Here is a 27,196-nt window from a genome sequence, read left to right on the forward strand (position 1 = left end):
GCTCCATGCTGGGCATGGAGACTGCTTAAGATTCTCTCTCCCTCTCCCTCTGCCCCTCCCCCATTCATTCTCTCTCTCTCTCTCTCGAAACAAAAATAATTAGTACATTTCTAATCTTCTAGCATGTTTACTATTCTCCATAAGTCCTTAAAACTCTCCAAGCACATTTTAGAAATCCCATTCCTAAATTCTCAGTAACTTGGGTGAATCCCATTCCAATTTGGGAACCCAGAGTACATACTGCCTCTTCATCTACCTTGAGCTTTGCTTCCAACCAATATTTATTCTTCTCTTTTGGATCCAAAGATCTTTCTACTTGATGAGAATGATAAAAGGAAAATAAAGGAAAGGATCCTTTCTCCATGTTTTCATGACAGATAATCTTTGCTAACTGATGGGCAGAATAAGTTCCCCATTCCCAAGATGTCCACATCCTAATCCTTGGATTAGGAAGGACGTTATCTTACATGTAAACATGTTATATTTTTTGGCAAAGAGGAATTAAGGTTGCACAAGGAATTAAGCTTGCTAAACAGATCTTAAAATAAGGAGAATATCCTGGATTATCCAGATGATCCCAGTGTAATCCCAGTTTTTTAAATGTAGAAGAGAGAGGCAGAAAAGATTTAGAGATGCTGCATTGCTGGCTTTAAAGATGGAGGAAGAGACCAGGAGGCAAGGAATGCAGGTGACCCCTCAAACTGGAAAAGGCAAGGAAATGGATTCTCCTTTAGAGCCTCCAGAAGGAAAAAATCGCTCCTCACTCTTTGATTTTAACCCTGTCAGACCCATTTGGACCTCCAGAATTGTAAGACAGTAACTTGGTGTTTTTAAAGTACCAACTTTGTGGTAAAACATCCTACAGCAGCCATAGAAAACTCATATATCAACCTTCTTTCTTGCCATCTTCCATTATCAAGGCTAGAAAGTCCAGTACAGATAGTCCCCAACTTACAATGTTTTGACAAGTAGGATGGTGCAAAAGTGATACACATTCAGTAGAAACCATACTTCTAATTTTGAATTTCGATCTTTTTCCAGGCTAGTGACATACGGTAGAATCATCTCTCATGATGCTGGGTAGTAGTGGGTACAGCTCCCAGTCAGCCACGTGCTCACAGGGGCAAACAACTGATACACATGCACCACAATTCTGTACCCACTCTCAGTACAGTAGTCAATAAATTACATGAGATATTCAACACTTTAGTATTAAATAGGCTTGCTATTAGATGATTTTGCCCAACCATAGGCTAAAGTGTCCTGAGCACATTTAAAGCAGGCTAGGCTAATTAAAGTATTTTCAACTTAAGATAGACTTATCAGGACGTAACCTCATTGTAAGTTAAGGAAGATCTGCACTTGCTAAGTCAGTGGTTCTGTGCTTTTATAATCCATTACCAAAACCATGATGGTGACTTAGATACCAGTGTCACCAAAATATGGTGATGTGGAGATCCAGAGGACCTTGACCACTGAAGAAAGTGCTTTGGCTATCAAGACATGCTCTATCACTAGGGGCGCTGGGGCGGCTTAGTCGGTAGAGCATCAGACTTTGGCTCAGGTCATGATCTCATGGTTTGTGAGTTCAAGCCCTGCGTTGGGTTCTGTGCTGACAGCTCAGAGCCTGGAGCCTGCTTCGGATTCTGTGTCTCCCTCTTTCTCTGCTCCTCCCCCGCTCATGCTCTGTCTCTGTCTCTCTCTCTCAAAAATAAACATTAAACAAAATTAAAAAAAAAAAAAAAAAAGACATGCTCTATCACTATAGCCAGACAGTATTTTCTCCAGAGGTAGAAAGGAAGATAATGCTTCCTCTCTATGGTGTATGTTCACCTGTAGTCACATCTGATGTGCGAGCTCTCCAGCTACACAGCACTATCTTTACATAACACATACCCACACAAACTCTTTTCTCAAGGTGTCTTCATAGCACTAGAGTGCTACATCCAGATGACTTTCCAAACTTGGCCATCCATTCTACCTGGAACCAATTTCCCCTACAACCTCAGTGTCCTGGCTCCTGAGAGCAGAAGTCTCACATCACCCCAATCCCAAGACACACAACATTTTCCTAGTCAGAATGGGTGTTATTTTTTCCAGAGGATAAAAACCTTATCTTAATACAGTAAAAGTGTATCTTTGCTTCCTAATCCCCCTGAGGAAATTACTCGACTTGTGCATGGTCTTGTGATTCTCATAAATTTAACGTCACTTTTTGGTCAGTACTGCTTCTCCACCCTTGCTTCTCTAACTGATTCCTCTCCCCACCCTACCCCCCACTTTCCCTCCACCACGAAACCATTAGGAAAGCAAAGCAAGAACTTTGCCACATATTTGACGTAGAGGCCACTTTTAGGCAGCAGGCTTGAGCAATGGAAAATGAACAAAGCAAAAGGGCCCACAGACTCTTTAAACGACATAGCCATAGGCCCCAACTGACCAATACAACCAGACACAGTCCCTAAGATTACTAAAAAAGGGAAAATTCCATATGTTCCTATACTCCCCCTCTCTATGGTATAACTGTGGCCCCCACCACTGCCTCAAGGCAGATAGTCTCTCCTTTGCTGTCCTGCCTGCCTCCTCTCTCTTTCAGTGTACTTAATAAACTTCTCTTTTGTTCTGCCTTGGGTGAATTCTTTCACTGCCCACACCACTGGCCCCCCACCCATTACAATGTCTCACATTTGGTGACCCCCCCCCCATCCAATCAGGTCACCCCACATTTGGGTCTTACATGAATGAGATTTTCAGGAAAGGGTGGACAGCTTATGTACTGCCATTATCTTGCCCTATACTTCCCTTCAGCTTGGTGGGCAGGCTGCAATCCTTTCCCACAACCAAGGTATTTATTTCCTTCTCCCTTTTTATCCTTACCTATGTGCCCTCCATGGAGTTTCTAGCCTAAGGTAATTGATTTCCATACCACCATAAATGTTCCCTTGAGTAACTCTGTTCTCTTTCATCTCTGTGTTCCAATCTTATGTTTCATGCCCCAGGGTCTCTGGAACAGTGTTCACTGAGTTTATTACTCATGCTCTGTACTCTCGTACCCTGAGTTCATCAATCATTAATATGTCCTAGGTGCTGTGGGACATGAAAGATGCTCCATGGGACTTGAATCCTTGTAGTTTACCCGTCTCGTTGGGACATTACCAGATAACGATGCTGTGAGATAGGAGTGGCGTGCACTTTAATAAAAGAATTGATAAGTTCCAATGAGAGCTCTGAAGTGGGCAACACGTCACTTCCAATTTGAAGACAGGGTTCAAGGAGGAGGGGCTTCCAAGCTGGGCCTTGAAGAATGAGAACAATTTAGAAATGTGAAGATGGGGAGGGTGGCAATTTGGGCCAAGGAGGCTATCCTGTGAGCAAAAAGTTCAGACTTGTGATAATGCTGGGCGTCTGTCTCCATGGAGAAGAATGAAGCTTGGCTTGGACAAGCACAGGATGGTGGGTGAAGAGTGTGAGATAAGAGTGTGAGATACATTTCTGTAAGACTAGAAATGTAGATGGGGTCAGACCTCAGAGGGTTCTCAAGTCAGCAAACAGGATTTGGCCTTTCAGCTATTGTCAATGGGTATCTTTAAAGTTTGGTGAGCAAAGAGTAAAGCCACTTACTTACTTACTTATTTATTTATTTACTTAATGTTTATTTTTGAGAGAGAGAGAGAAAGACAGCATAAGTGGGGAGGGGCTGGAAGAGAGAAAGAGAGAGACAGACAGAATCTGAAGCAGGCTCCAGGCTCTGAGCTGTCAGCACAGAGCCCGACACGGGGCTCAAACTCAGGAATCATGAGATCATGACCAGGAATTGTGAGATCATGGCTTGAGCCAAAGTCAGATGCTCAACTGACTGAACCACCCAGGTGCCCCGCCACATACTTTTTAAAATGTATAATAGCCATTCACTAAAAGAATATTGGTATTCAGTAATTTTTAAAAATGTTTTATTTGTGGGGCATTAAACATTAAAAAAATGTTTTATTTGTTTTTGAGAGAGAGAGAGGGCACATGTGAGTAGGGGAAGGGCAGAGAGAAAGGGGGACAGAGGATCCAAAGCAGCCCTGCGCTGACAGCAGAAAGCCCAGTGTGGAGCTCGAACCCACAAACCGTGAGAGCATGACCCGAGCTGAAATCAGGAGGTGGATGCTTAACCGACTGAGCCACCCAGGTACCCTATGGCCTTCTTATACAAGGTAAAGTGGTTAAGAGAACATCAGCCTTAGAGTCAAAAAACACACAGTCAAATCCTGCCTCCTCCTCTGCTAGCTGAGATTTGACCAGCTTAACCTCTTTCAGGTTCAGCTGCCCCATTTATAAAAATGGAGACTGTAATAGAATCTACCTCAGAAGGTTGTTGTAATGCTTAAATGAAATAATAAATGACACATACTTAACATAACTGACTCACAGAATAAGTGTTCAGGACATGTTAGGGGAGAAAAAGCACAGCACACTTTCTCCACAGCCTGGAAAACACATCTCCTACCCCCAATTCTTGTGCCCAGACCAAACTATTAGGTAGTTGGTACTGAGTTTTCCACAGCTGGTCATAGGCATCACTCTGTTGGTTTTGCTCAAACACGGGTCAGGGAGGGAAGGAAGAAGAGGGCCTAACTCCCTAAGTCCCACCTCTATTCCTGCTCTCTGTTTACACAGGGTTGCAAATTTTTTTTTTTTTAATTTTTTTTCAACGTTTTTTATTTATTTTTGGGACAGAGAGAGACAGAGCATGAACGGGGGAGGGTCAGAGAGAGAGGGAGACACAGAATCGGAAACAGGCTCCAGGCTCCGAGCCATCAACCCAGAGCCTGACGCGGGGCTCGAACTCACGGACCGCGAGATCGTGACCTGGCTGAAGTCGGACGCTTAACCGACTGCGCCACCCAGGCGCCCCAAGGGTTGCAAATTTAAATACCACAGAGAACAGACAGGTGTGTAAACAAGTGAAGCAGGCCCGGGAAGATGTGTGACAAATTGAAGAGTAGGATTTGATCCTGGCCCCATAAAATTGCCTATGCTTACACTTCCTGGGGTGCTTAGGGCTGGTAGACAAAATGGAGCAAGTCATAGTTTGAATTATAAGAATGCTTATAATGTTACCTTTGTGAGGAACATGAGTCAATTCTTGACTGATAACACTATCGACACTAGGTGAGGACCTCGTAACCACTGACCTGAACTTTTTACCTCATGGACGTGGTGAACTGTAACCAATACTCTGTACTTGTGTGAGTTGCATTATTGACAGCTCGGAGGAGAGTTTGTGGACACACACAGATATGTAATGGTTCCTATGCATTTTAGCTTTTTTTTTTCTTTCTTTTATCCTGCCTAATTTTAAAAAATTCCTTATTTCCCTTAAGAAATTGTGTTCGGTGTCATATGTTCAAATAAAAGTGTACAAAGTAAAATGTACAATTAAAATCCTTTATAGAGGGGTACCTGGGTGGCTCAGTCAGTTAAGTGTCTGACTTCGGCTCAGGTCATGATCTCACAATCTGTGAGTTCGAGCCCCGCGTTGGGCTCTGTGCTGACCGCTCAAAGCCTGGAGCCTGCTTTGGATTCTGTGTCTCCCTCTCTCTCTGACCCTCCCCCGTTCATGCTCTCTCTCTGTCTCAAAAACATAAACAAACATTAAAAAAATAAATAAATAAAAATAAAATCCCTTATAGAACCATCTCTTCAGAAATTACCTCAGCAAGAATTTGATAGATTTTCTTCCGGTTTGATTTTATGGCATGTGCACACTGTATTTGTTTCCTGGGGCAGCCATAACGAAGCACCACAGACTAGGTGACTTAAATAACAGCAATTCATTTTCTCACAGTTCTGGAAGCTGGAAGTCTGAGTTCAAGGGGTCAGCAGTGTTAGTTTCTCCTGAGGCCTCTCTCCTTGGCTTGAGGATAGTGGTCTTCTACCTCTGTCTTCACATGGTCTTACGTATGTGTGTCTGTGTCCTAATTTCCTTTTCTTATAAAGACACTAGTCATATTGGATTAAAGTCCACCATAAAGACCTCATTTAAACCTTAATTACCTCTTTAAAGATCTTTCCTCCAAAAACAGTCACATCCTGAAATACTGGGCATTAAGGCTTTAACATAGGAATCAGGGGATGATGTACAAATTCAGCCTGCAACACACACATGTAATAATTCTTATAATAATTCTTTTTCAGCAGAGTTATGCAACTTGCTTTTTTCACTTAAGGTAGTTTCAACACATTTTCAGGTCAGAAGATTGTGTATCTTTCTGAGGAGGCTGAGAGATTGAGTATTTAGCTGTCTCATCTCCTATATATGGCGAGAGAGAAGCGGTTGGGAATGGCCATTTGGGTCCACAACCAATAGCATCAGTCAAAAAGATACACTGGCTCTTCACTGCCTCTCTTCCTTCTCCTTCTAATTGCTTTTATTACTTTGTGTTTTCATCTGAAGTTCACGTGATTTTCTTATGCTTTTTCTTCATATCCCACATTAAGTTGGTTATTGCATAAATTATGCTGTTTGCTGTTTCTATGATGGGTGTTCATTGAAAAATGATATTATGTCCTTGCTTTCTTTTCTTAGCTCTTCTGGCTTCCTTGCTTTATCTCATTCAGTTGATTTATGACTACATCTTTTATCTCGCTCTTTCTCTTCTGTGGAAAGTGCAAGGCATGTGTTACCTGAAAGTTCCTGGTGCCTCCTAAGATGTGTTCTCCAAGTCTCCTGTTTGACTCTCGGTAGTGTGAGTGGTTTCTCTTTTGCTTCGCTCCTTGTGTCTTTAGGGTCCCTTTATATTCTGCCCCTAGTACTTAAAAATGCACATTGATGCCCTATGTTCAGCCTTTCATTGAGTCTGTGTGTGTGTGTGTGTGTGTGTGTGTGTGTGTACACACACACATGTGCACAGGGGTCTTGAGCAGTTGGCATTTATGAATTTTGTCTCAACTTTCTTTCTCTGGAACTTGACCTTGTCAGGGCCCATCCTGTGGGCTGCCTTCATTTTGTAGAGTGTTCCCAACCTGAGGTGAAGTTCATTCCCTTGCAGGCCCCTTAAGGCCTCTGAGCACTGATTTGATGCAACAGTCAAATCTATCTTAGTGTCTTTTTTTTTTTTTTTTTAATGTTTATTTATCTTTGAGAGACAGAGCATGAGCAGGGAAGGGGCAGAAAGACAGAGGGAGACACAGAATCTGAAGTGGGCTCCAGGCTCTGAGCTGTCAGCATAGAACCGGATGCAGGGCTCAAACCCATGACCTGAGCCAAAGTCAGATGCTTAACTGACTGAGCCACCCAGATGCCCCTATTTTAGTCTTTAATGTCATCCTTAGGAAAGATTTTCTTACTTCAAGACATATATAAATATTCATCCGTTTATGGAAGTATATTTATTATATTGTTTCCAAATGGCTAGCCAACTTTTCCAATATAATTTTTTAAATTCCCCAAATCTTTCCTACCTATATAACTTGCCGGACAGTGTTTATACACATAGTGGATATGATATACTGAATAGTGTACAGACACGGAACTTTTCTAGGCTTTTCTTTCCATCTCACTAAAATAGCTCTTCCAGTTGTATCTATTTTCAGAACACAAATGTATATTCACAAACAGATTATGTTGCATTATAGTCTGTTCTTAGACATAATATATATAAAATTTTAGCTTTATAATACAGGAAATTGAAAGTTGCATAAACAAAAGTTCCCACTGCTCTCACCTCCCACTTATACCCCATGTACAAGGTCTAATCATAATGCTGACCTGATTAGAGCATAACAGATATGCCCTAAACAAGAAAACTTAGGGACAGCCTCTACTGCCTCTGGGTAGGGCCACAAGAGCAGGGCAAAAGGACCCATACGGTGACTCAAGGGTGAGAAATTTGTCTGAAGTTATCAAATCTTCATTTCACTATAGCAGACAGGGCAAAGTCTTATATAGACTTTTTTTTGATGACCAAAACAAGTGACCCCAAGATTTATCTTAGGGAGGGAGCACTCTTCGTTTAAAAAAACATTTCATGGTCCACTTAGATATATCAAGTTGGTTCTCGGGTCGCAAAGCCTAGTCATGAAGTGTAAAGAGGGAGTTCAAATGCTTTATGAGAACAAAAGGAATGATTTTAGACTCCTATGAGGAGGAGACAGAAACAAGGAAGAACAAGAGAAAAACAGAAGCCAGTGATACAGTAAAATCCCCAGGGGTGGGGGAGCTAAATGGGCTTTTAAGAGGACACCCAATATTTAAAGTTGAGTTGTTACGATAGTTTTGATGTAAACTCCTCCATCTCTCCAGGTTCTTAGCATCATCTGTTCCTCAAATGAAAAGCCTGTGTTTAAGGGGGGAAGGGAGTAGAGGACAGCAGCTGTGTTCATATCTAGTTCCATGAGTTTTCGTGGATGGTCCATAATCTAAACTTACTCAGCAGAAACATGAACCAGAGCAGAGGTAACCATGAGCAAGTAGGTTCCTCAAACTGTTGCGAAACCTTGGGGAAGATCACTGATTTCTACAAGTTATAAAATGGGGACTTTCGATTATATTAAATCTTGCAAGCAGGGTGATCCCAGCTCTATAGTTACCCAAAACTTCACTGGCTATATCTGTGTTTGCTCTCAAAAGAACTGGCATCACTCCTACCTTTGGGGAAATGCATTGCCATATTGTTCAATTTACCTCCCAGAAACAAGTGGGGAGAGGGAAGGAATAAACAGAATTTCAAAACCTCTGTTAGTTTTTCTAATGGTCCATTTCTGAGCAGAGCAGATTAGACAGAATTACATTTTTCTCTTCGTAAAGTGTGGTTAATCATAATAGCTTCTTCACACGGTTGTGGTGAAGATTACATGATTAGTGGTACATGTACAGCACTTTAGAAGTGCCTGGCACACAGTAAATCCTGTGACATTTACTATTATGAATATTTTCTAAGTTTATTTATTTATTTTGAGAGAGAGAAAGAGAGTGATGAGGAGACGAGCAGAGAGAGACAGAGAATCCCAAGTAGGCTCTGCCTGACACGAGGCTTGAACCCACGAACCATGACATCATGACCTGAGCCGAAAACAAGAGTCAGAAGCTTAACGGACTGAGCCACCCACGCACCCCTAGTATTATGACTATTAATACTACTGTCATTATCATGCCTAGTAGAATAAGGGGAATTGAGCTGCAGGGACTCTAAGAGGAAAGGAGGCAGAATCTTCAGGAGTAAGAAGAGGAGTGCCCCGCCCTCGCCTCTCCCTTCACCTCAAGTCTTCAACAAGTCCGCCATACACGAAAAACAAATGCCCGTGGGGAGTTTTGGGAGGCGGGGGCAGTTGTGGGGCAAAGCATCACAGAAAGGAGCCAAGTTATGGAGTAGAGAAGAGAGACTGGCTTCAGCAGGTGGGATGTAAATGAAGCCAAGAGGAAGCTAGAACTTGAACTCAAAACTGAAAATGATTGGGGGGTCAATAAACTCACCAGGAATCTGCAAACATAATTGGAAAGGATTAAAGAAATCATGCCAACAGAAAAAAAAAAAAAGCCCAAATCACATTCAAGTGATGCTCTCAGCTGACCTAAGCCCACATTAAAAATAAACTGCACAAGGGGCACCTGGGTGGCTCAGTCGGTTAAGCATCCGACTTTGGCTCAGGTCATGATCTCACAGTTTGTGAGTTCGAACCCCTCGGGCTCTGTGCTGACAGCTTGGAGTCTGGGGCCTGCTTCAGATTCTGTGTCTCCCTCTCTCTCTGCCCCTCCCCTGCTCACGCTCTGTCTCTCTGTCTTTCAAAAATAAATAAATGTTAAAAAAATAAAATAAACTAAAATAAACTGCACAAGAAAGTTAAGAAATAACTTGTTGAGAGACCCTGAGTGACTCAGTTGGTTAAGCGTCCGACTTCAGCTCAGGTCATGATCTCGTGGTTTGTGAATTAAATCTCTCTTTCTCTCCCTTAAAAATAAACGTTTTTTTTAAAAAAGAAGTAATTTGTTGAAAATCTATCAGATAAACACTTCTGGGAAAATGGTCACTTCAATGCAAATTTAAAAATTCCCTTCCAAAATACAAATCAAAACCACACTCAGATATCACCTCACGCCAGTCAGAGTGGCCAAAATGAAGAAATCAGGAGACTATAGATGCTGGAGAGGATGTGGAGAAACGGGAACCCTCTTGCACTGTTGGTGGGAATGCAAACTGGTGCAGCTGCTCTGGAAAGCAGTGTGGAGGTTCCTCAGAAAATTAAAAATAGACCTACCCCATGACCCAGCAATAGCACTGCTAGGAATTTACCCAAGGGATACAGGAGTACTGATGCATAGGGGCACTTGTACCCCAATGTTTATAGCAGCACTCTCAACAACAGCCAAATTATGGAAAGAGCCTAAATGTCCATTAACTGATGAATGTATAAAGAAATTGTGGTTTATATACATAATGGAATACTACATGGCAATGAGAAAGAATGAAATATGGCCTTTTGTAGCAACATGGATGGAACTGGAGAGTGTGATGCTAAGTGAAATAAGCCATACAGAGAAAGACAGATACCATATGTTTTCACTCTTAGGTGGATCCTGAGAAACTTAACAGAAACCCATGGGGGAGGGGAAAAAAAAAAAAAAAAAGAGGTTAGAGTGGGAGAGAGCCAAAGCATAAGAGACTGTTAAAAACTGAGAACAAACTGAGGGTTGATGGGGGGTGGGAGGGAGGGGAGGGTGGGGGATGGGTATTGAGGAGGGCACCTTTTGGGATGAGCACTGGGTGTTGTATGGAAACCAATTTGACAATAAAATTCATATATTAAAAAAAATAATAATAAAAAAATAAAAATAAAAATAAAAATTCCCTTCCAGCCTATGCTCATTAAAATAAATAGAAATATCCCCCAATAGAGTGGGGCCCCAATCTCATACATATTAGGAAAATTGGCTGGCTGTGATTCAATTCATACCAAACTGAAAAGCGGCGCTGGGAATTCAAAGTGTTAACATTCAAACTGGTGAGCCTTGCTGGGATGGGTAGGGGACAAACTTCTGAGAGCCCCACCATTACTACCCAACAGAGAGTCGGAGTGGGTTGTGTACATTTGGGACACGTTCCTCTGTAAAGTATTAAGAAGCTTACAGAGAACACTAGGTAAGTAGCTCCTCTTGTTGACTTAACATTGCTTCCACTTCAGGACCGGTTAGGTCTGTAGGGAAGATGCAGCACAGGAGACCTGGTGGGGTGTCGGGGAGACTCTCCAACCAACAAAACCTAGCCCTAGCCCTAGCTAGCATCTCCCCAGCCAGACGTGCACCAAAATAGCTGCCTTTCCCCAAAGTAAACAGAAGTATGGAGATTCACGCCACTGTTACCCCAGCCAGAAGGACAAGATCAGTGAAGTTATACTCACAGCTATGGGATTTTTAACAACTTCTGAAAGGAAATGCCATTTCCCAGAAGATTACCAACCAACAAACAATAAATAAACTAATGGAATAGAAGAGAGAGTCCAGAAGTAAAGGAGTCAATTAATATAGTCAATTAATTTTTGATAAAGGTGCCAATGTAAAGCAAATAAGGAAAGAATAGTCTTTTTCAATAAATTGTGCTATTGAAATTCCTTACCTCACACTATATATACATCAACACTTAATGACTCACGATACACAAAAATTAACACAAAATGGACCAAAATAGATCATTTACTTAAATGCAAAAGCCAAAACTATAAATCTTCTAAAAGAAAATGTAGGAGAAATTTTTTCAATCTTTGCCTAGACAAAGATTTTTTTTTTTTAAGATTTTATTTTTATTTTTATTTTTTAATTTTTTTTAACGTTTATTTATTTTTGAGATAGGGAGAGACAGAGCATGAACGGGGGAGGGTCAGAGAGAGAGGGAGACACAGAATCCGAAACAGGCTCCAGGCTCTGAGCTGTCAGCACAGAGCCCGACGCGGGGCTCGAACTCCCAGACCGCAAGATCGTGACCCGAGCCGAAGTCGGACGCCCAACCGACTGAGCCACCCAGGCGCCCCTAAGATTTTATTTTTAAATAATCTATATGCCCAATGTGGAGCTCGAACTCAGAACGCCAAGATCAAGAGTCACATTCTCCATCAACTGAGCCAGCCAGATGCCCCCTAGACAAAGATTTCTTACATGAAACACAAAAAGCATGGACCATAAAAAACAGAGAGAGAGATAAATTGGACTTCACCAAAATTTAAAACTCTACTCTTCAAAAGATGCTGTTAAGAAAGCAATGGTCTGGGAGACAAAATTCACAGTATGTCTATTTGCCAAAGTACATACACCCAAAATATATAAAGAATGTTTATAGCTCAGTAGTGATGAGACAAGCAACTCAATTTTTAGAATATGCAAAAAGCTTTAACAAACACCTTGCAAAAGGACATATGTGATTGGCAATTAAGTGCATGGAAAGATGTTCAACGTGATTAGTTGTTAGGGAAATACAAGTTACAATTGTAATAACATACCAGCACATACCTACTAGAATGGCTGAAATCAACAGAATGGACAATAATAGCAGCAGTTTGGAGAGAATACAGAAGTCCGGGAATATAAAAAGCTACGCCACTTTGGAAAACAGTTTGGTGGTTCCATATAAAGTTAAATATATGCTTGCAGTATGATGTAGCAATTTCATGACTGGTTATTTACCCGAAGAAAAGTATGTCCACACAATTACTTGTGCACAAATGTTCATAACAGCTTTATTCATACTGGCCCCAAATTGGAAACAACCCAAATATCCACCCAAAGTGAATGGATAGGGGTACCTGGGTGACTCAGTCATTCAAGCATCCAACGCCTGATTTTTGCTCAGGTCATGATCTCACAGTTCATGAGATCAAGCCCTGCATGGGGCTTGACATGGAGCCTGCTTAAGATCTATTCTCTACCTCCCCAACTTGCACGCACATGCTCATTCTTTCTCTCTCTCTTAAAAAAAAAAAAAAAAAAAAGTGAGGGACGCCTGGTGGCTCAGTTGGTTGATTGTCCGACTTTGGCTCAGGTCATGATCTTTTGGCTTGTGAATTCGAGCCCTGCATGGGCTCTGTGCTGACAGCTCAGAGCCTGGAGCCTGCTCCCTCTCGCTCTGCCCCTCCACCGTTCATACTGTCTCTCTGTCTCTGTCTCTGTCTCTCTCTCAAAAATAAACATTAAAAAAAATTTTCAAAAGTGAACGGATAAATAAATTGTGACAGAGCCATATAATGGTATACTCCTCAGTATGAAAGGGAACAAACTATTGACACAGGAAACAAAAGGAACGGATCTCAAAAACATATGGTCCACTAAAAGCGCCAGACACAAAAGACCTCATACATATGCATATGGCACTCTGGAAAAGACAAATCTAATATAGAGAGAAAGAAAGCACATCAGTGGTGCCTGGGGCTCTCCATGGTGAGCGGGGATTGACCGGGAAAGCAGAAATGAACTATTTGGGTTGAGAGAAATGTTCTTGTACTTTCTGTGGTGGTGGTGACATGGTATGTACAATTTACCAATTTCATTAAACTATAACTGCAAATGCGTGCATTTTAATTGTATGCAAATGTACTTCAATAGAGTTGATTTAACAAAACAAAATTTTTACTGAAAAAAGCTACATGATATAAAAATATCTTTATGATGATAAACAGGAACCTGGACTAGCCAGTGTGGTAGGGAGGGAGGTGAGATACATGTATAATATCCTTATCTTTCAAAAGAAGTTATTCATGGATAATTAGAGATTCAGATTCTGATCAAGATAACAAGCTGAGCAAGGGCTGCTAGTTCTCTCCCCTGAAGGTGCAAACAGAAATGTGAGAGGGATGTCAATAAATTCCAGAACCTAACATAAGACTGCAAGAAACTCTTGAAGAGACACAAAGTGCTTGGGTCTTGGTGAGGGGGGGAAATAGACTTTGGAAGCCTAATAGTAATAAAAGTAATACACAGTGTTTGTTATTTGCCACTCTTCTAAGTCTTGGATATATATACTATCTGATTTAATCCCCTGAACAGTTCTGTGAGGTGGGGATTGTTATCCCCATTTTACAGATAAGCGGACTGAGGCAGGGTGAAGCTAAGTAGTGTGCCTAATATCACATAGCCAGTAAGGGCCGAGCCAGGATTTAAACCCAGGCAGCCTGGCTCCAGAGTTAGGGCTCTTGTGTCTGCACCCTGGGGCTTCCCATTATAGTGTTAGGAGCCATAGGGTAAGGGAATGGCTAAAGGAACACACTCTCCCCCTGCCATTTCCTCTCCCCCATATTGCCCTCCTTGGGTGGAGGATGGCAATACCCACAGAAGGTTGATCGGAGAGGGTGCTTCTGTTCTCCACAGCATCTTCTGATAATGACAAGATGAGGCCATGACTGGCCCCTGATCATTACCTTGCTTCTCCCGCCATCTGTGACTAGGAAATTACTAGGGTACCACCCTGCAAAAGATCTGTGCCTGGATAAAGTGGTTTAGAGATTGCCTAAAGAGTGGGATTGCCTGGGGTCCTTGGGGGGTGCACTAATGTGGAGTGGTTAAGCCCACCAGGGGCTCCCCCATCCCACTCATCTGGAGAAGATGACAGTGCTCACGTTTTCATCTCTCCCCAAAGACAGTGGCCATCAGGCACAAGGGAATATGAGCTCACAAGAAGAAAACAATGAGACATCTGAGGAACACAAACACTATAAAAGAGCCAACACCAGAGGAAGCAGAGTTAAAGGACCACCAAAATAAATATCAAGTTAAGATTACAGATATGCTCAGAAACACAGGAGGGTATTAGAAAAGAATAATAGATGTTATGAGGAAGAAGCAATGTCATGTGAGAAATAAGGTAAGTAAGTAACTTTAATTTCACTGCCACCTAAATAAATAATGGCAAAACTTAAAAAACAAAATGTGTCATTAAAACTAGAGAATACCAACGTACTGGGAGAAAAGGGTTGGGTCACAGGGATATGAAATTGTGCTAAGATACTTGGGGAGAAGACATGGAGAATTTTAAAAGGCATAATGTAGGGGCAACCTGGCTGGCTCAGTTGGAAGAGCATATGACTCTAAATTTCAGGGTTGTGAGTTCAAGCCCCGTGTTGGGCATGGAGCCTACTCAAAAATCAAATAAAAGGCGGGGAGCCTGGGTGGCTCAGTCGGTTAAGCATCTGACTCTTGGTTTCAGCTCAGGTCATGATCTCACAGTTCATGGGTTCGAAAGCCTGCTTGGGATTCTCTTTCTGGCCCTCTCCCGCTCGCGCTCTCTCTCTCTCTCCCTCTCTCTCAAAATAAATAAATAAACTTAAAAAGATAAATAAGATAAAATAAAAGGCATATGATAAGGTAACAAGGAGAAACACATCAGATAATAAGAGCTAAAAGAAGCTGGAGTGGCAGCTTAATTTTAGGTAAAATAGATTTCAAACTCTTCATTCCCCTCCCCTCCAAAAAAAAAAGCCTATGGGAAAAATAATGATGTCATATAGTTGTACAAGTATAGTAGACCCCAAAAAACATGATTATGAGCACGTATATATCTGACTACTTAGCCTTAAAATATATAAAGCCATAACTGACAAAACTAGGGAAGAAACAGATAAAACCACCACTTTTGGAAGAAGTTTGACACTTACTCAGAAACTGTTAGATCACACCGATTTTAAAAATTAACTACCAGCATAGAAGATTTAATAAATACATGATTGAACATTTTAAAAGCAGGACTTAGCAACATATTTTTTTCTCAGCACATCCAAAGGAAGAGCCTTACTATAGCAGTGATTCTCAAAAACAGGAAGTCTCGCTGAGAAAGAGACAGGATACTGACTTATAAAATTAATAATGATAGAGGAAATTTATAGAGCCAGAAAAATTAAAGCCAGTCTAAAAGTTTAAAAATCTGCATGAAACAGATGAAATTCTAGGACAGTTGGCTAAATAAGAATGAGACTCTGATATCAACACAGAATACCTATCTTTTCTTTTCTTTTCTTTTCTTTTCTTTTCTTTTCTTTTCTTTTCTTTTCTTTCCTTTTCTTTCCAAGTACTAGACCCTGGCTAACCCAGATTCATCTCCTTTAATTCTTAGAACTAATATTTAGTAAGTACCTACCGGTGCCAAGCACTCTCTCATTCCATCTTTACAACTGCATGAGCTAGGTGTCATTATTATCCCCATTTTATAGAAAAGGAAACTGAGGCATGGGAAAACTAAGAATCTTGCTCATGGTTACCCAACTTCTAAATGTGCTGTAAACACTTAATACTTAAATATTAGATTATGAGATGTAATAGCATCATCATTTTATTTATTTCCTCTTATTTTTATTTTTTTTTCACGGGCAATGCTTTCTTCTGTTTTAAAAATCGTAGGGCTAAAATCTAGTGAAATGTGGACCCATACCCTGTACTTATTTTATGTTGTGATTTACAAGGTATAAATTCTATATTTTGTAAAATGTTTTGAAAGAAGTCGACAAAGTAATTCCCTTTTCTTGCTCCCAAATGCAGAGGTCTGAGAGAAGTCACATGGCCTATGAGCTTCTGGGTGTTATCAAACCCAATTTCCTCTGAACTACTAACTGCCCAGATACATTTACAGGGCATGCAGGAGTCCCACTTAAGCAGTGGTTTTTGCTACATACCTATCTATCTATCTACCTTAATATTTTTAATGTTTATTTTATTTTTGAAAGAGAGAGGGGGACAGATCATGAGCAGGGGAGGGCCAGAGAGACAGGGAGACAAAGAATCTGAAGCAGGCTCCAGCCTGAGCTGTCAGTACAGATCCCACAAACCATGAGATCATGACCTGAGCTGAAGTCAGACACTTAACTGAGCCACCCAGGCACCCCTGTATCTATTTTTTTCATTGAAGAATCTTATTTAGGGAGGGTTAATACTCCCAAGATCACAGAGCTAGGAAGTGATGGAGTTGGTACTTGAATCCAGTTAATCTCACTCTAAGAGCCAAAGCATGTGATTACTAACATGCCCCGCACCAATGAGATCAGAAATAGGTCTCTATACACTAACTGCCCAAGATACACTGTTTAGGTTGGTGGTGGTGGTGAGGGGGAGAAATTTAACTCCAAAAATAGTATGCAAAAATTTCCTTTAAAAATATACATTAATGGAAACCAATTTGACAATAAATTTCATATTAAAAAATAAATATAAAAAAATAAAAGTATACATTATACATACACATCATATGATATATGATAAATATTATATTTATATAAATTTGTATTATATATAAACTTACTTAATTTTAATATAATTATAAGTACATAATAAAATTATATATTATATAGATATAGAAACAAACAGAGGTACAGAGAAAGACACAGATTGACTGGTCTGGTAAGAGTTTTGTAGTCATATTGCATGGTTGGATCCCAGCTCTCCCATTTATGAACTGGGTAACCTCTGGCAAGATATTTAATCTCTCCATGACTCAGTTTCCTTTGTCACCAAATGGGGCTAATAATGGTACCTAATTCAGGGCTGTAAAGATGAAACCAGTTGCTACGTGGAAGAGCAGTTGACCAACAGCAACTGCTCACTAAGTATTAGTTAATTTATTTGTTAAAAAATGGCTACTTCTGGAGAACATTTCACCTCTGTTACTTTTGTAATCAAGGAAAGTTGCTAAATTAGGAATAACTCTACTGTAATTGTAACCATGTGATACTGATGCAGAAAGAGGTAGATCAATGAACTAGATTGGAGACTTCAGAGAAGTCCCAATTATACTGGGATAATATTAATAGATAATAAGGATGTAGAATCAGTGGGGAAAGTATAGGCTATTTCATCTAGTGAGCTCGTTTAATTTAGTGCCACGCATGGTGCTTTTTCTTAATTAGGTTATCCACCCGGGCTGGGAATCAGATGGATAAAGTCCACTTCGGACAGTGTTGTCAGCCCTGGCTGCATAGCAGACTCGGGTGGAGAGCCTTGAAAACTCCTGCTGTCCAGCGGTGCCTGGGTGGCTCAGTCGGTCAGGCATCTAACTTCAGCTTAGGTCAGGATCTCGCAGTTCGTGAGTTTGAGCCCTGCATCGGGCTCTGTGATGACAGCTCAGAGCCTGGAGCCTGCTTCGGATTCTGTGTCTGCCCCTCTCCTGCTCATGCTCTGTCTCTTTCTCTCAAAAATGAATAAACTTAAAAAACAAAACAAAACCTCCTGCTGTCCAGGGCCCTGCCCTGTCCATTTAAGTCATCATCTCTGGAATGGGGCCCAGACATCAGCATTTTTCAAAGACTTCTCCCAGATGATTCTAGCGTGCAGTCAGGATAAATAACTACTACTTTACAGGGCATTATTTTACCAAAATGATATATTAAAGGTTAATTTCCTAGGAACAAATTTCACATCAGCTGTTTATTAAGAGATTTCGCTCGCTATTCCTGCATTCCTCCCCTTAGGGGATCCTAGTTGGCAGGTACACTTTGCATTTAGATTTTTTCCCTGGGGAATGTTAATTGCTTCAGCTATCATAACAGAATGGAATTTTTACTTTTCCCTGGTGTCACAGAAGAATCTGTACAGCGCACCTGAACTCTGACCTTCTACGTCTATTTGGATGGTACCCCCAAACCCAGCAAAGGAAGTGGTCCCATTTAATTGCCAGATGTCCCATTTAATTGCGGGACTGAGTCAGTTAAAAGCAGCACCAAGAAATCACCAGACCGTCCCACAGAGCCTGAGATAGTGAGGAAACCAAAAGTCTTTCTAAAGTCAAAAAGTTCTGCCTTTATTTCCAGATCTTCTTCCTGGTTTCCAAGCAGCCAGCCACCTGCTCTCAGCTTTCACCAAGAACTAAACAATTTAAGGAAGGAAGAAGATTATTCTAGGCCAGAAAGGTTCTGGGAAACTTTAAGTAACCTTGCCTGTGGAGAGGACATTTCTTGGCCTCTTTCCCTCGTCAGGCCTGACCATCTTCTGGGTCAGGGAGAAGAAAACCCTTTATCCTTTCCTAGTCGGGATCTTTTTCTAGGCCTAACTGCCTGAGCTCCTGCTGAAAGACCTGTTAACAACTGCTTTGTGGGGAGAGAAGCAGTTTAAGATTAGACCACTAAAGATAAGATTGAGCAGAAGCAGCTGCTAGATTCACTCATTTACGTATCCACAGTGCTGGTGGTGCAGGTCTGTATTAAACCCACAGAAATGTGTCACTGAGGCAGAAATCACAAACCATCTCCGGTCTTTCTGGAAACCCATGAAAAGTGCCCTTGGGAGGGGAGGGCGAGTCGCAAATGGGAATGGTTTGATGGATGGTTGCTTTATTTTTTTCAATTTTTTAAATGTTTATTCATTTTTTCGAGAGACAGAGTGAGCAGGGGCGGGGTGCGCGCGCGCGCACACACACACACACACACACACACACACACACACACACACACAGACGCGCAGAAGCAGGCTCCAGGCTCTGAGCTGTCAGCACAGAGCCCAACTCAGGGCTCGAACTCACTAACCGTGAGATCATTGCCTGAGCCGAAGTTGGCAGCTTAACCGACTGAGCCACCCAGGTGCCCCTGATTGATGGGTTTAAGGAATTCTTTGACTGCTCTATGTGGACACACTGTTTGCTTTCAGTGCCCATCACAGACTTCTGGTCTCCACATGAAATTGGAGGAACTGCTAGAAAACCAATGCTGTGCAGACTAAGCACTACACATAAAAGGACAGTTGGCACAGGAAACACACAAAGAAAAATTAAGAAGGCTCCTCAAGGTCCCAGCCAGGTGGAGGCTCCCCCCTGCAGCCAGGTCACCCCAGGGGCAGTGTCCTCACCTTCCGTGTTAGCCACCGTGCTTCCTCAGACTGCCCACAGCCCAACGCTTTCCAGCAAATCCCTTTGCTTTTATGTCACACACCTGCCTTTAGAGATTTTCTGGGCCTCAAGAGAGATATTTATTAAGAAGTAGAAAGGGCATGAGTCAGGAAATGAGAAGAAGCCCAGAGCTTTTAGATCATGTGACTGAGGACGCTACTTTTCCCTTCTCTGAACTTCATTGCCATATTTTAAAAGACTGGGGGACTAGATTTCTTTCCCCTCCCATCTGTGAACATTTACCATACCCAATTTACCATACCCATTTACCATACTTCTTCATCATGGCAACCAGATTGCAATTGCTTCTTCTGTCTCCCCAACTAGACTGAGAGCTGAGTATGAGAGGGGCCATATCTGTCTGATTTATTCTTGTGTCCCCAGCACAGGGACATGCACATAGGCAATCGAAAAATGTATTTGTTGAATGAGAGAAAGGAAGGAAGGAAACAGGATAAGACGTCTCACTAGGTCACTGGACACCTATTTGCATAAAGGCTGCTAGGAGCCCTAAAAATTGCTACAAACCAGGAAGGAAGTAAACTGCTTCTCTCCAATCCCTATGAAAGGGAAAATAAATGGGGTCAGAGGCAAAAACAAGATGTGGCCTAAATCTCTCACAGAAGCCTCTGTAAACGTGAAAAAGCAAAGCTACCTGTGGGGGCCATGAGTTCACGAACACCCCAGGCTGGTCCTCCTGAGGGGGGGCGGGGGTTGGCAGAACAGAGAGCGGAAGGGTTTTCTTCCAAGGGATCAGAGAGGCCTGAGGCCTTGCAAGAGCTAGCAGATGAGACTTTGTTAGGGCTTTGCCATTTATACACATTTTCTTAATCTCGAAGGGACTGTCCAGAATAGGGAGGGCACGCAGGGGCCGGAGAAGAATAGGAATATCAGTATGGTGCCAGGCCTTGGAGGAACTGACTGGAAGGGCCCCACAGCCCGCAGTCCCAGAATTCTCCTCCAACCTGGAGTGATTTGGGAGAGACTCTGGTGCATCCCCTTAACACACATGGCCCCAGAGGAGGAGGGAGAGGGGACACTGGTAGACTTGGGATCTCAAGGAGTCTCAGCATAATCTGCCAAACACCTCTGAGTATAAACTGGGTTTTAATTTTTCAAAAAAAAAAAAAGGAAAATTGAGAAATATTTATCATTAGATTGTTTTGGCAGTAATCCTGACCTTGTGCTCAAATCATGGAATCACAGAATCAGCGGCTCAGAGGCCAGTCCCAACTTTTACAGAAAGTATCCCCAGCAGGAAAGTCAACAGCAGCTACCATTTTATTCCACTTCTTTTCTGCGCACAGGGCCAGGACTATGGGGAGGTAAGTGAGGCACTCGCTTTGGTGCAAAATTTAAGGGGTGTCCCAAAACATAGTTGTCACAATAAACGTGTAACTGCATTGATGCAAAAAAGTCCATGATGAACAAAAGAGCAAACTTTTAGAGAAAGACAAATACCATATGATTTCACTCATAGGTGGAATTTAAGAAACTAAACAAATAAATAAAGAGAAAAGAGATGAAGAAAAAACCAGACTCTTAAATACAGAGAACTGTTACTAGAGGGAAGATACACTTATCATGATGAGCACTGGGTAATGTAGAGAATGGCTGAATCACTATATCATACACCTGAAACTAATATAACACTGTGTTAGTTATACTTCAATAAAACAACCAAAACAAAACCAAAATATTTTAAATAACAAAGGGTTTTGGGGTGCATGGATGGCTAAGTCAGTTATGTGTCCAACTTCGGCTCAGGTCATGATCTTGGGTCCATGAGTTCGAGCCCTGCATTGGGCTCTGTGCTGACAGCTCAGAGCCTGAAGCCTGCTTCAGATTCTGTTTCCCTTGCTCTCTGCCCCTCCCCAACTCACACTCTGCCTCTGTCTCTCCCAAAAATGAATAAATATCAAAAAAATTAAAATAAATAACTCTGGGCTCTGATCCTATACTTGCTCGACCCTGAGAGTGAACATTGTGTTCACCTTACCCTAGCCGTGGCTCCAACCAAACTCATTCTCATTTTAGGGCTTTGTACTTGCTGTTCTCTGTCTGGAATGTTCCTCCCAAATCCTTGCATAGTTGGCTTCTTCTCATTATTTAGGATTTTGCTCTAGTGTCATCTTCTCAGAAAGGCCTTCTCTTCTCTGACTTTGCTACAAAATCACCCACCCTATCCCCATCACGCTATTCCATTACTGTTTTACTTTTTCCAAGACACTCATCACAATGAAATTATATTTGTTTCCACATTTGCTGATGTCTCTTCAATGCCTGATACATAGTACATGCCCCCAAAATATTAGTTGAATGAATAAAGTACATGAATGGAGCACTTGTCTATGAGGCATTATGCTAAGTGCTTTACATGCTTGATTTCAACCACTGTTGTACAGAGGAGTAACCCGGAACTCTGAGGGGTTAAGAGAAAATTCACTTCATGTGACATAAGGTCACAGAGCTAGTGAGTGAATGGAGGCTAAAATCATCCAGGTCCTATTTCATCGCCTCTACTGCTACCACCCATGCTTTGGGTTCCTTATTGCCCTCTTCCAAGGAAAGATTTAACTCTTTTATTCCCAAAGTCACCCTTGGCTTCTCCACTGAGCCATTGTTGTGAAAACAGTAAGATATCAACCCTTTCTTGATTAAAAGCATAGCCAACAGTGGGTTTGCACGTCCAGGAAAGGCTCTGGTAGGACATGTTTATGGAGAGGGCTATTCTTACCAGCCCGGCTGAGGCTGGGGCTGCCTCCTTTGTACAAGTCCTACCTGTGATCATGTAGAGTGTACCCAAATCCACCTTCCTTTGAGGCTATGAACTGTCCAACTGTCCAACCAGGTTCGATGAGAAAGTAGCAGCTTGGGGAAACAGATCCTATCTGTGCTTGAGCTAACTTCCTCTTTGGCCTTGTATTAAAAGGTGCTGTGCTCTGGCTTCCTCAAGGCCTGTGTGTGTGTGTGTGTGTGTGTGTGTGTGTGTGTGTGTGTGTGTGTAAACAAGGTTAGATACCATAAAATTCACTAGTAACTTTACTAAGTTGTGTAACTAGAACCACAACCCAGTGTTAAACATTCCTCTCACCCACTAAAGTCTCTCATCCCCATTTACAGTTAATCCTCATTCCCTTTTTAAAAAAATGTTTATTTATTTATTTTGGGGGGAGGCAGAGAGAGAGAGAGAGAGAAAGAGAATCCCAAGTAGGCTCCAAGCTAGCAGAGCCCAATGCAGGGCTCGATCTCATGAACCGCGAGATCGTGACCTGAGCCCAAATCAATAGTCGGATGCCCAATGGACTGAGGCACCCCCAGTTAATCCCCATTTCTACCCCCAACCCAAGGCAACCGCTAATCTACTTTCTGTCTCTCTGGATTGGCCCTTCTGGCCATTTTACATGGATGGAATCATTCCATATGTGACCTTTTGTGGCTGGCTTCTTTCAGTTAGCATAATTTTTTTGAGGTTCATCCATGTTGTAGCATGTATATATTTTGTTCCTTTTACTTACTGAATAGTATTCCAGACGTGTACTTTCAATGGGACTGAATGAGTAGCTCAGGCCAATGGCTCCTTCTTCTAGGCCTCTTTCCCGGAGAAGACGTCAACAGGCCTACCCACAGGGCCTCCCCACCTCTGAGTAACCTTTGTCCAATTCTGTCTTCATGGGAGGGCAAACCTGACCACCTCACCTCGCACTTGGCAACAGGTTGCTTTTTGCATCTTCAACCCAATGTCCTCTGGTGGCCCTGGTTCTCCTTTATTAGAATGAAAGCTCTCTGCAGGGAGAAATCAGGTCCTCAGCTGCTTCTACATTGTCTCGGTCTTCCAAGAACAGTGCTGGGCAAAAAGCAAGTGCCTGATAGATACGTGGGAGGAATGCTTGTGTGCGGGGCAAGGCTTCAGCAGGGATTGTGGGTAATCCCCGGGTTCTTTCCATCCCTTCGGCCCTGGATGCTGTGGTCGGTGTGTGCTTTAGCACCTCAACACTGAGTGAGTCCCGTGAGACACACAGCAATGGCTTGCCTGCGTTAGCTCTCCTGAGGCCATTGGCCCAAATGTCCCTCCAGTCAATTCTACAGAATATACTGGAAAGAGCAAAAGTTCTGGCTCTGAGTTTGACCTCAGGAAAGGTTTCTCCTCTGGAAAACAGGGAAAGTATCTGCCCCACAGACTGGGAGGATTAAATGAGATAAGGTATCAATAATATAGTCAGGCTCAGAACACAGTGGTGGCCTTCCCCTTAATGCTTTCGTCTTCTCCCTCCCCACCACTTCTGTGTCTTTTTTTTTTAATGTTTATTTATTTATTTTGAGACAGAGAGAGAGAGAGAGAGAGAGAGCGCGCGTGCGCAGGGGAGGGACAGAGAGAGAATCCCAAGCAGACTCTGCACTGTCAGCGCAGAGCCCAGTGCGGGATTCGATCCCACGAACTGTGAGATCATGACCCAAGCCAAAATCAAGAGTTGGACACCTAACCAACTGAGCCACCCAGGGGCCCCTCTGTGTCTTTTCTTACCCCTCCACTCCCACCTCTCCCAAAGTCAGTAGTTCATGCAAATTCAAAGCTACTTTAGAGTTTGGTAAACACGGTATCCTAAAGGTATTACTATCTCTGTGGAAGGATGTAACATGTTTGGGGAAGGAGTTCCAAGGACTCTGATTCAGTTTTGGTATCGCTGAGATGTTGCAAGGCAGAGTGGCAAAGGGACAGCTTTCAGATGTGTTTCATTTGATTTCTATAATAGAAGTTCCAGAGAGGTATTGTCAACATTGAACAATTCAGAGCTTTCATATTATAATCTGGATTTCTGTCTTCTATTAAAAAAAAAAAAACAAAAAAACAAAAAAACACCCCAGAAGATCTGGCCATTGGGTTTCATGTTTTGGAGGGCAAGAATCTTCCAAATGGCCTCAGTCCCATGGGTTTTCTCTTGCTCTGAAGACTAGGGTCTTCTTCACCTACACTCATTACATTTCTTGCCTGGCCCCTGAGACTTGAATCCGTGCCCCTTTAAAAACTGATGCCCAGGGGCACCTAGGTGGCTCAGTTGGTTAAGCATCCAACTCTTGATTTCGGCTCAGGTCATGACCCCACGGTCATAGGATCAGGCCCCACGTAGGACTCGCTCTGAGCGTGAAGTCTGTTTGAGATTCTCTCTCCCTCTCCCTCTGCCCCTCTCCCCTGCTTATGCTCACTCTCTCTCTCCAAAAAAATAAAAGGTGATGCCCAAAGAGAATCATTCCTGGGACTTACAAAGGCTTTGTAATGCTAACTGTCCCCCTGGGGGTAAGGGGACTGTTATTCTGCCTTTAGTTTATGTTTTTTTTTTTAATGTTTATTTATTTCTGAGAGAGAGAGAGGGAGACACAGGATCTGAGGCAGACTCCAGGCTCTAAGCTGTCAGCACAGAGCCCAACACAGGTCTCGAACCCATGAACTGTGAGATCATGACCTAAGCCGAAGTCATACGCTTAACCAACTGAGCCACCCAGGCACCCCTGCCTTTATTTTATCTTAATATCCACTGGAAAATATAGATAATAGTAAGAGCTTGTAGTGGGGAGTGCTGGGTGGTGGAGAGTTGGTGCTCAGCTTGGTCTTAATTTTTGGCTAGGGTCTAGGAAGGGAAGGTTTGGTGAATTCCTTTCTATGCTTGAGAGCAGATGTCCTTCCCAGTCCCTTACCTCTTCACATGAGGTGTATACATAAACTGCTTAGCCTGGTGTCTGGTGCAGACACAGTAAGCACTCCATACACACTTGATGGCAAGTATTACGATTGCTTTTGTCGTTACCATGATTAAACCCCTGCTTTCCTGTTGCTCAGCCAGCTCCCAGCACGATGGGCTCCTAATACCTTTGCCTTTTAACAGCCACCTCCACTGCTTTCTGTCTCCTGACCTCTTCCAAATGCCTGGACTCACTTTGCAGCCCCGCACCCACCCCTTAGACCTACCCATGGCACTACCCCTGTGGCCCTGACTTCTGGCTTTCCTCCACAAGGACTAGCAGATTCATCCCTGGTTGCCCTGCTTCTAGCTGCTCCGGGTCAACAGCTCAGGGTGTCTGGTCCTGCCTCTGGCCTAAAACGCAGGCTTTTTGAGGCAGTGCCTCCCGGTGAGCTCCTTAATGAAATCTAGATATCAGAGGACACAAACACATAGGCTCCTGTGACTCTCAGGGGAACGAGGACCTCCACGACAGCAGGGACATGTCTGTGCCTGACATGTCCACTACTGTATCCCCAGTGCTAGACCAGTCCCTGGTACATAGCAGGTGCTCAGTCAATGCTTGCAGAATGGATAAATGAATTAATGGACAAATGAATGAAAGAGTGAATATGGATGAGAGACCTGTGTGGTAAAAACAGTAAAAATCTGTAATTCTCCTAGATGTGCTGATTTCACAATGCCACTTATTTCTCTTCCATGAGTCAGGATAAAATCATTAAAGGGAAGACAGTCTATGTGCGGGCCTTCTAGGGGAAGAAGCAGGGAATGTTCCCTCTACACTGCAGTCAAGCCCTGAGCAGGGCATGGGGTCAGTGGTGGTGACCTCTGAAGAAGCTGGGAGGGAAGGGGGAAAGAGAGAGGAGAGTGCCTGCAGCATAGGAAGGACCAGGGAGCTTGGGGAGCCAGCTGGGGATTGAGAAGCCCCCAAAGGCTGAGTAGGAGAGAGGCCTGCTTGGATTTTCCTCCTGTGGGCACCACTGGTAAAATTTCTGCTCTGCAAACCCTACCCCTGATTTGGTACTGACCTTAGAGGCAAGGCCCTCACCCCATTTGGGGGCCTGCTCTGCAGTTATCAAAAGGCAGTCACCTCATAAATGCAGCTGCTTTTTAGTGTTGCTGATATAAAACCAACAGCACCACCACCCACCCCATTCTGCTTCTCTGTTCTGTTTCTTTTGCTGCCTGTTTCCTATGCTGGGCAGAGAGCCAAAGCAGCTCGGGGTTACCAAACCCCAAACCCATTAAACCACTTCCCTTCCCTCAGAACGGTCCCAGCATTGTAAGCCTAGATGTGGATCCTTCACTTTTTCCTCTCCCGCCCCCACCTGTCCATTTGTCCCCAGAGATGAGTCATGAACCCCTTGGAGCAGTGGGAACCAAGAAGAAAGAACCAGGCCCCAAGCACTGGACAGCAGATTACTACTTCTCTTTCTTCTGGCCATGTGTCTTCACTCTTTGGGCAAAAGTTAATTTTAGCCAGCCTCTATCAAACTCCCGGAGGCTGATTTTCTTTCACCACGATTTCTCTGGAAATTTGAGTTTTTCTATTTCTGGTGCACAGCAAACCTGGGGTGCCCAGAAGGCTGGGAGGGGGGCAGAGTCTAAACACTTTTAGGCCTCTGGGATCCT

The 27,196-nt window shown here is 42.8% G+C and overlaps 1 protein-coding gene across 7 annotated transcripts in view; it reads right to left on the bottom strand.

Moving 5' to 3' along the window:
* Nucleotides 1–27,196, bottom strand: part of SUSD1 (sushi domain containing 1) — a 249,583-nt gene that overhangs the window by 19,832 nt on the left and 202,555 nt on the right. Inside the window, exon 16 of one of the 7 annotated variants that reach the window (XM_019454190.2) lies at nt 20,800–23,612. The exons of 5 other annotated variants lie outside the window; for them this stretch is intronic. In XM_019454190.2, coding sequence (XP_019309735.2) covers nt 23,497–23,612 — 116 coding nt within the window. In that variant the 3' untranslated portion in view covers nt 20,800–23,496. Of the gene's footprint in view, nt 1–20,799; nt 23,613–27,196 lie in introns of those variants that run through there. One more of the 7 variants, XM_053908179.1, reaches the window with a different exon arrangement.

This window comes from Panthera pardus, unplaced genomic scaffold, assembly GCF_024362965.1.
Source record: "Panthera pardus isolate Hobbes unplaced genomic scaffold, ASM2436296v1 HiC_scaffold_20, whole genome shotgun sequence".
Taxonomy (NCBI): domain Eukaryota; kingdom Metazoa; phylum Chordata; class Mammalia; order Carnivora; family Felidae; genus Panthera; species Panthera pardus.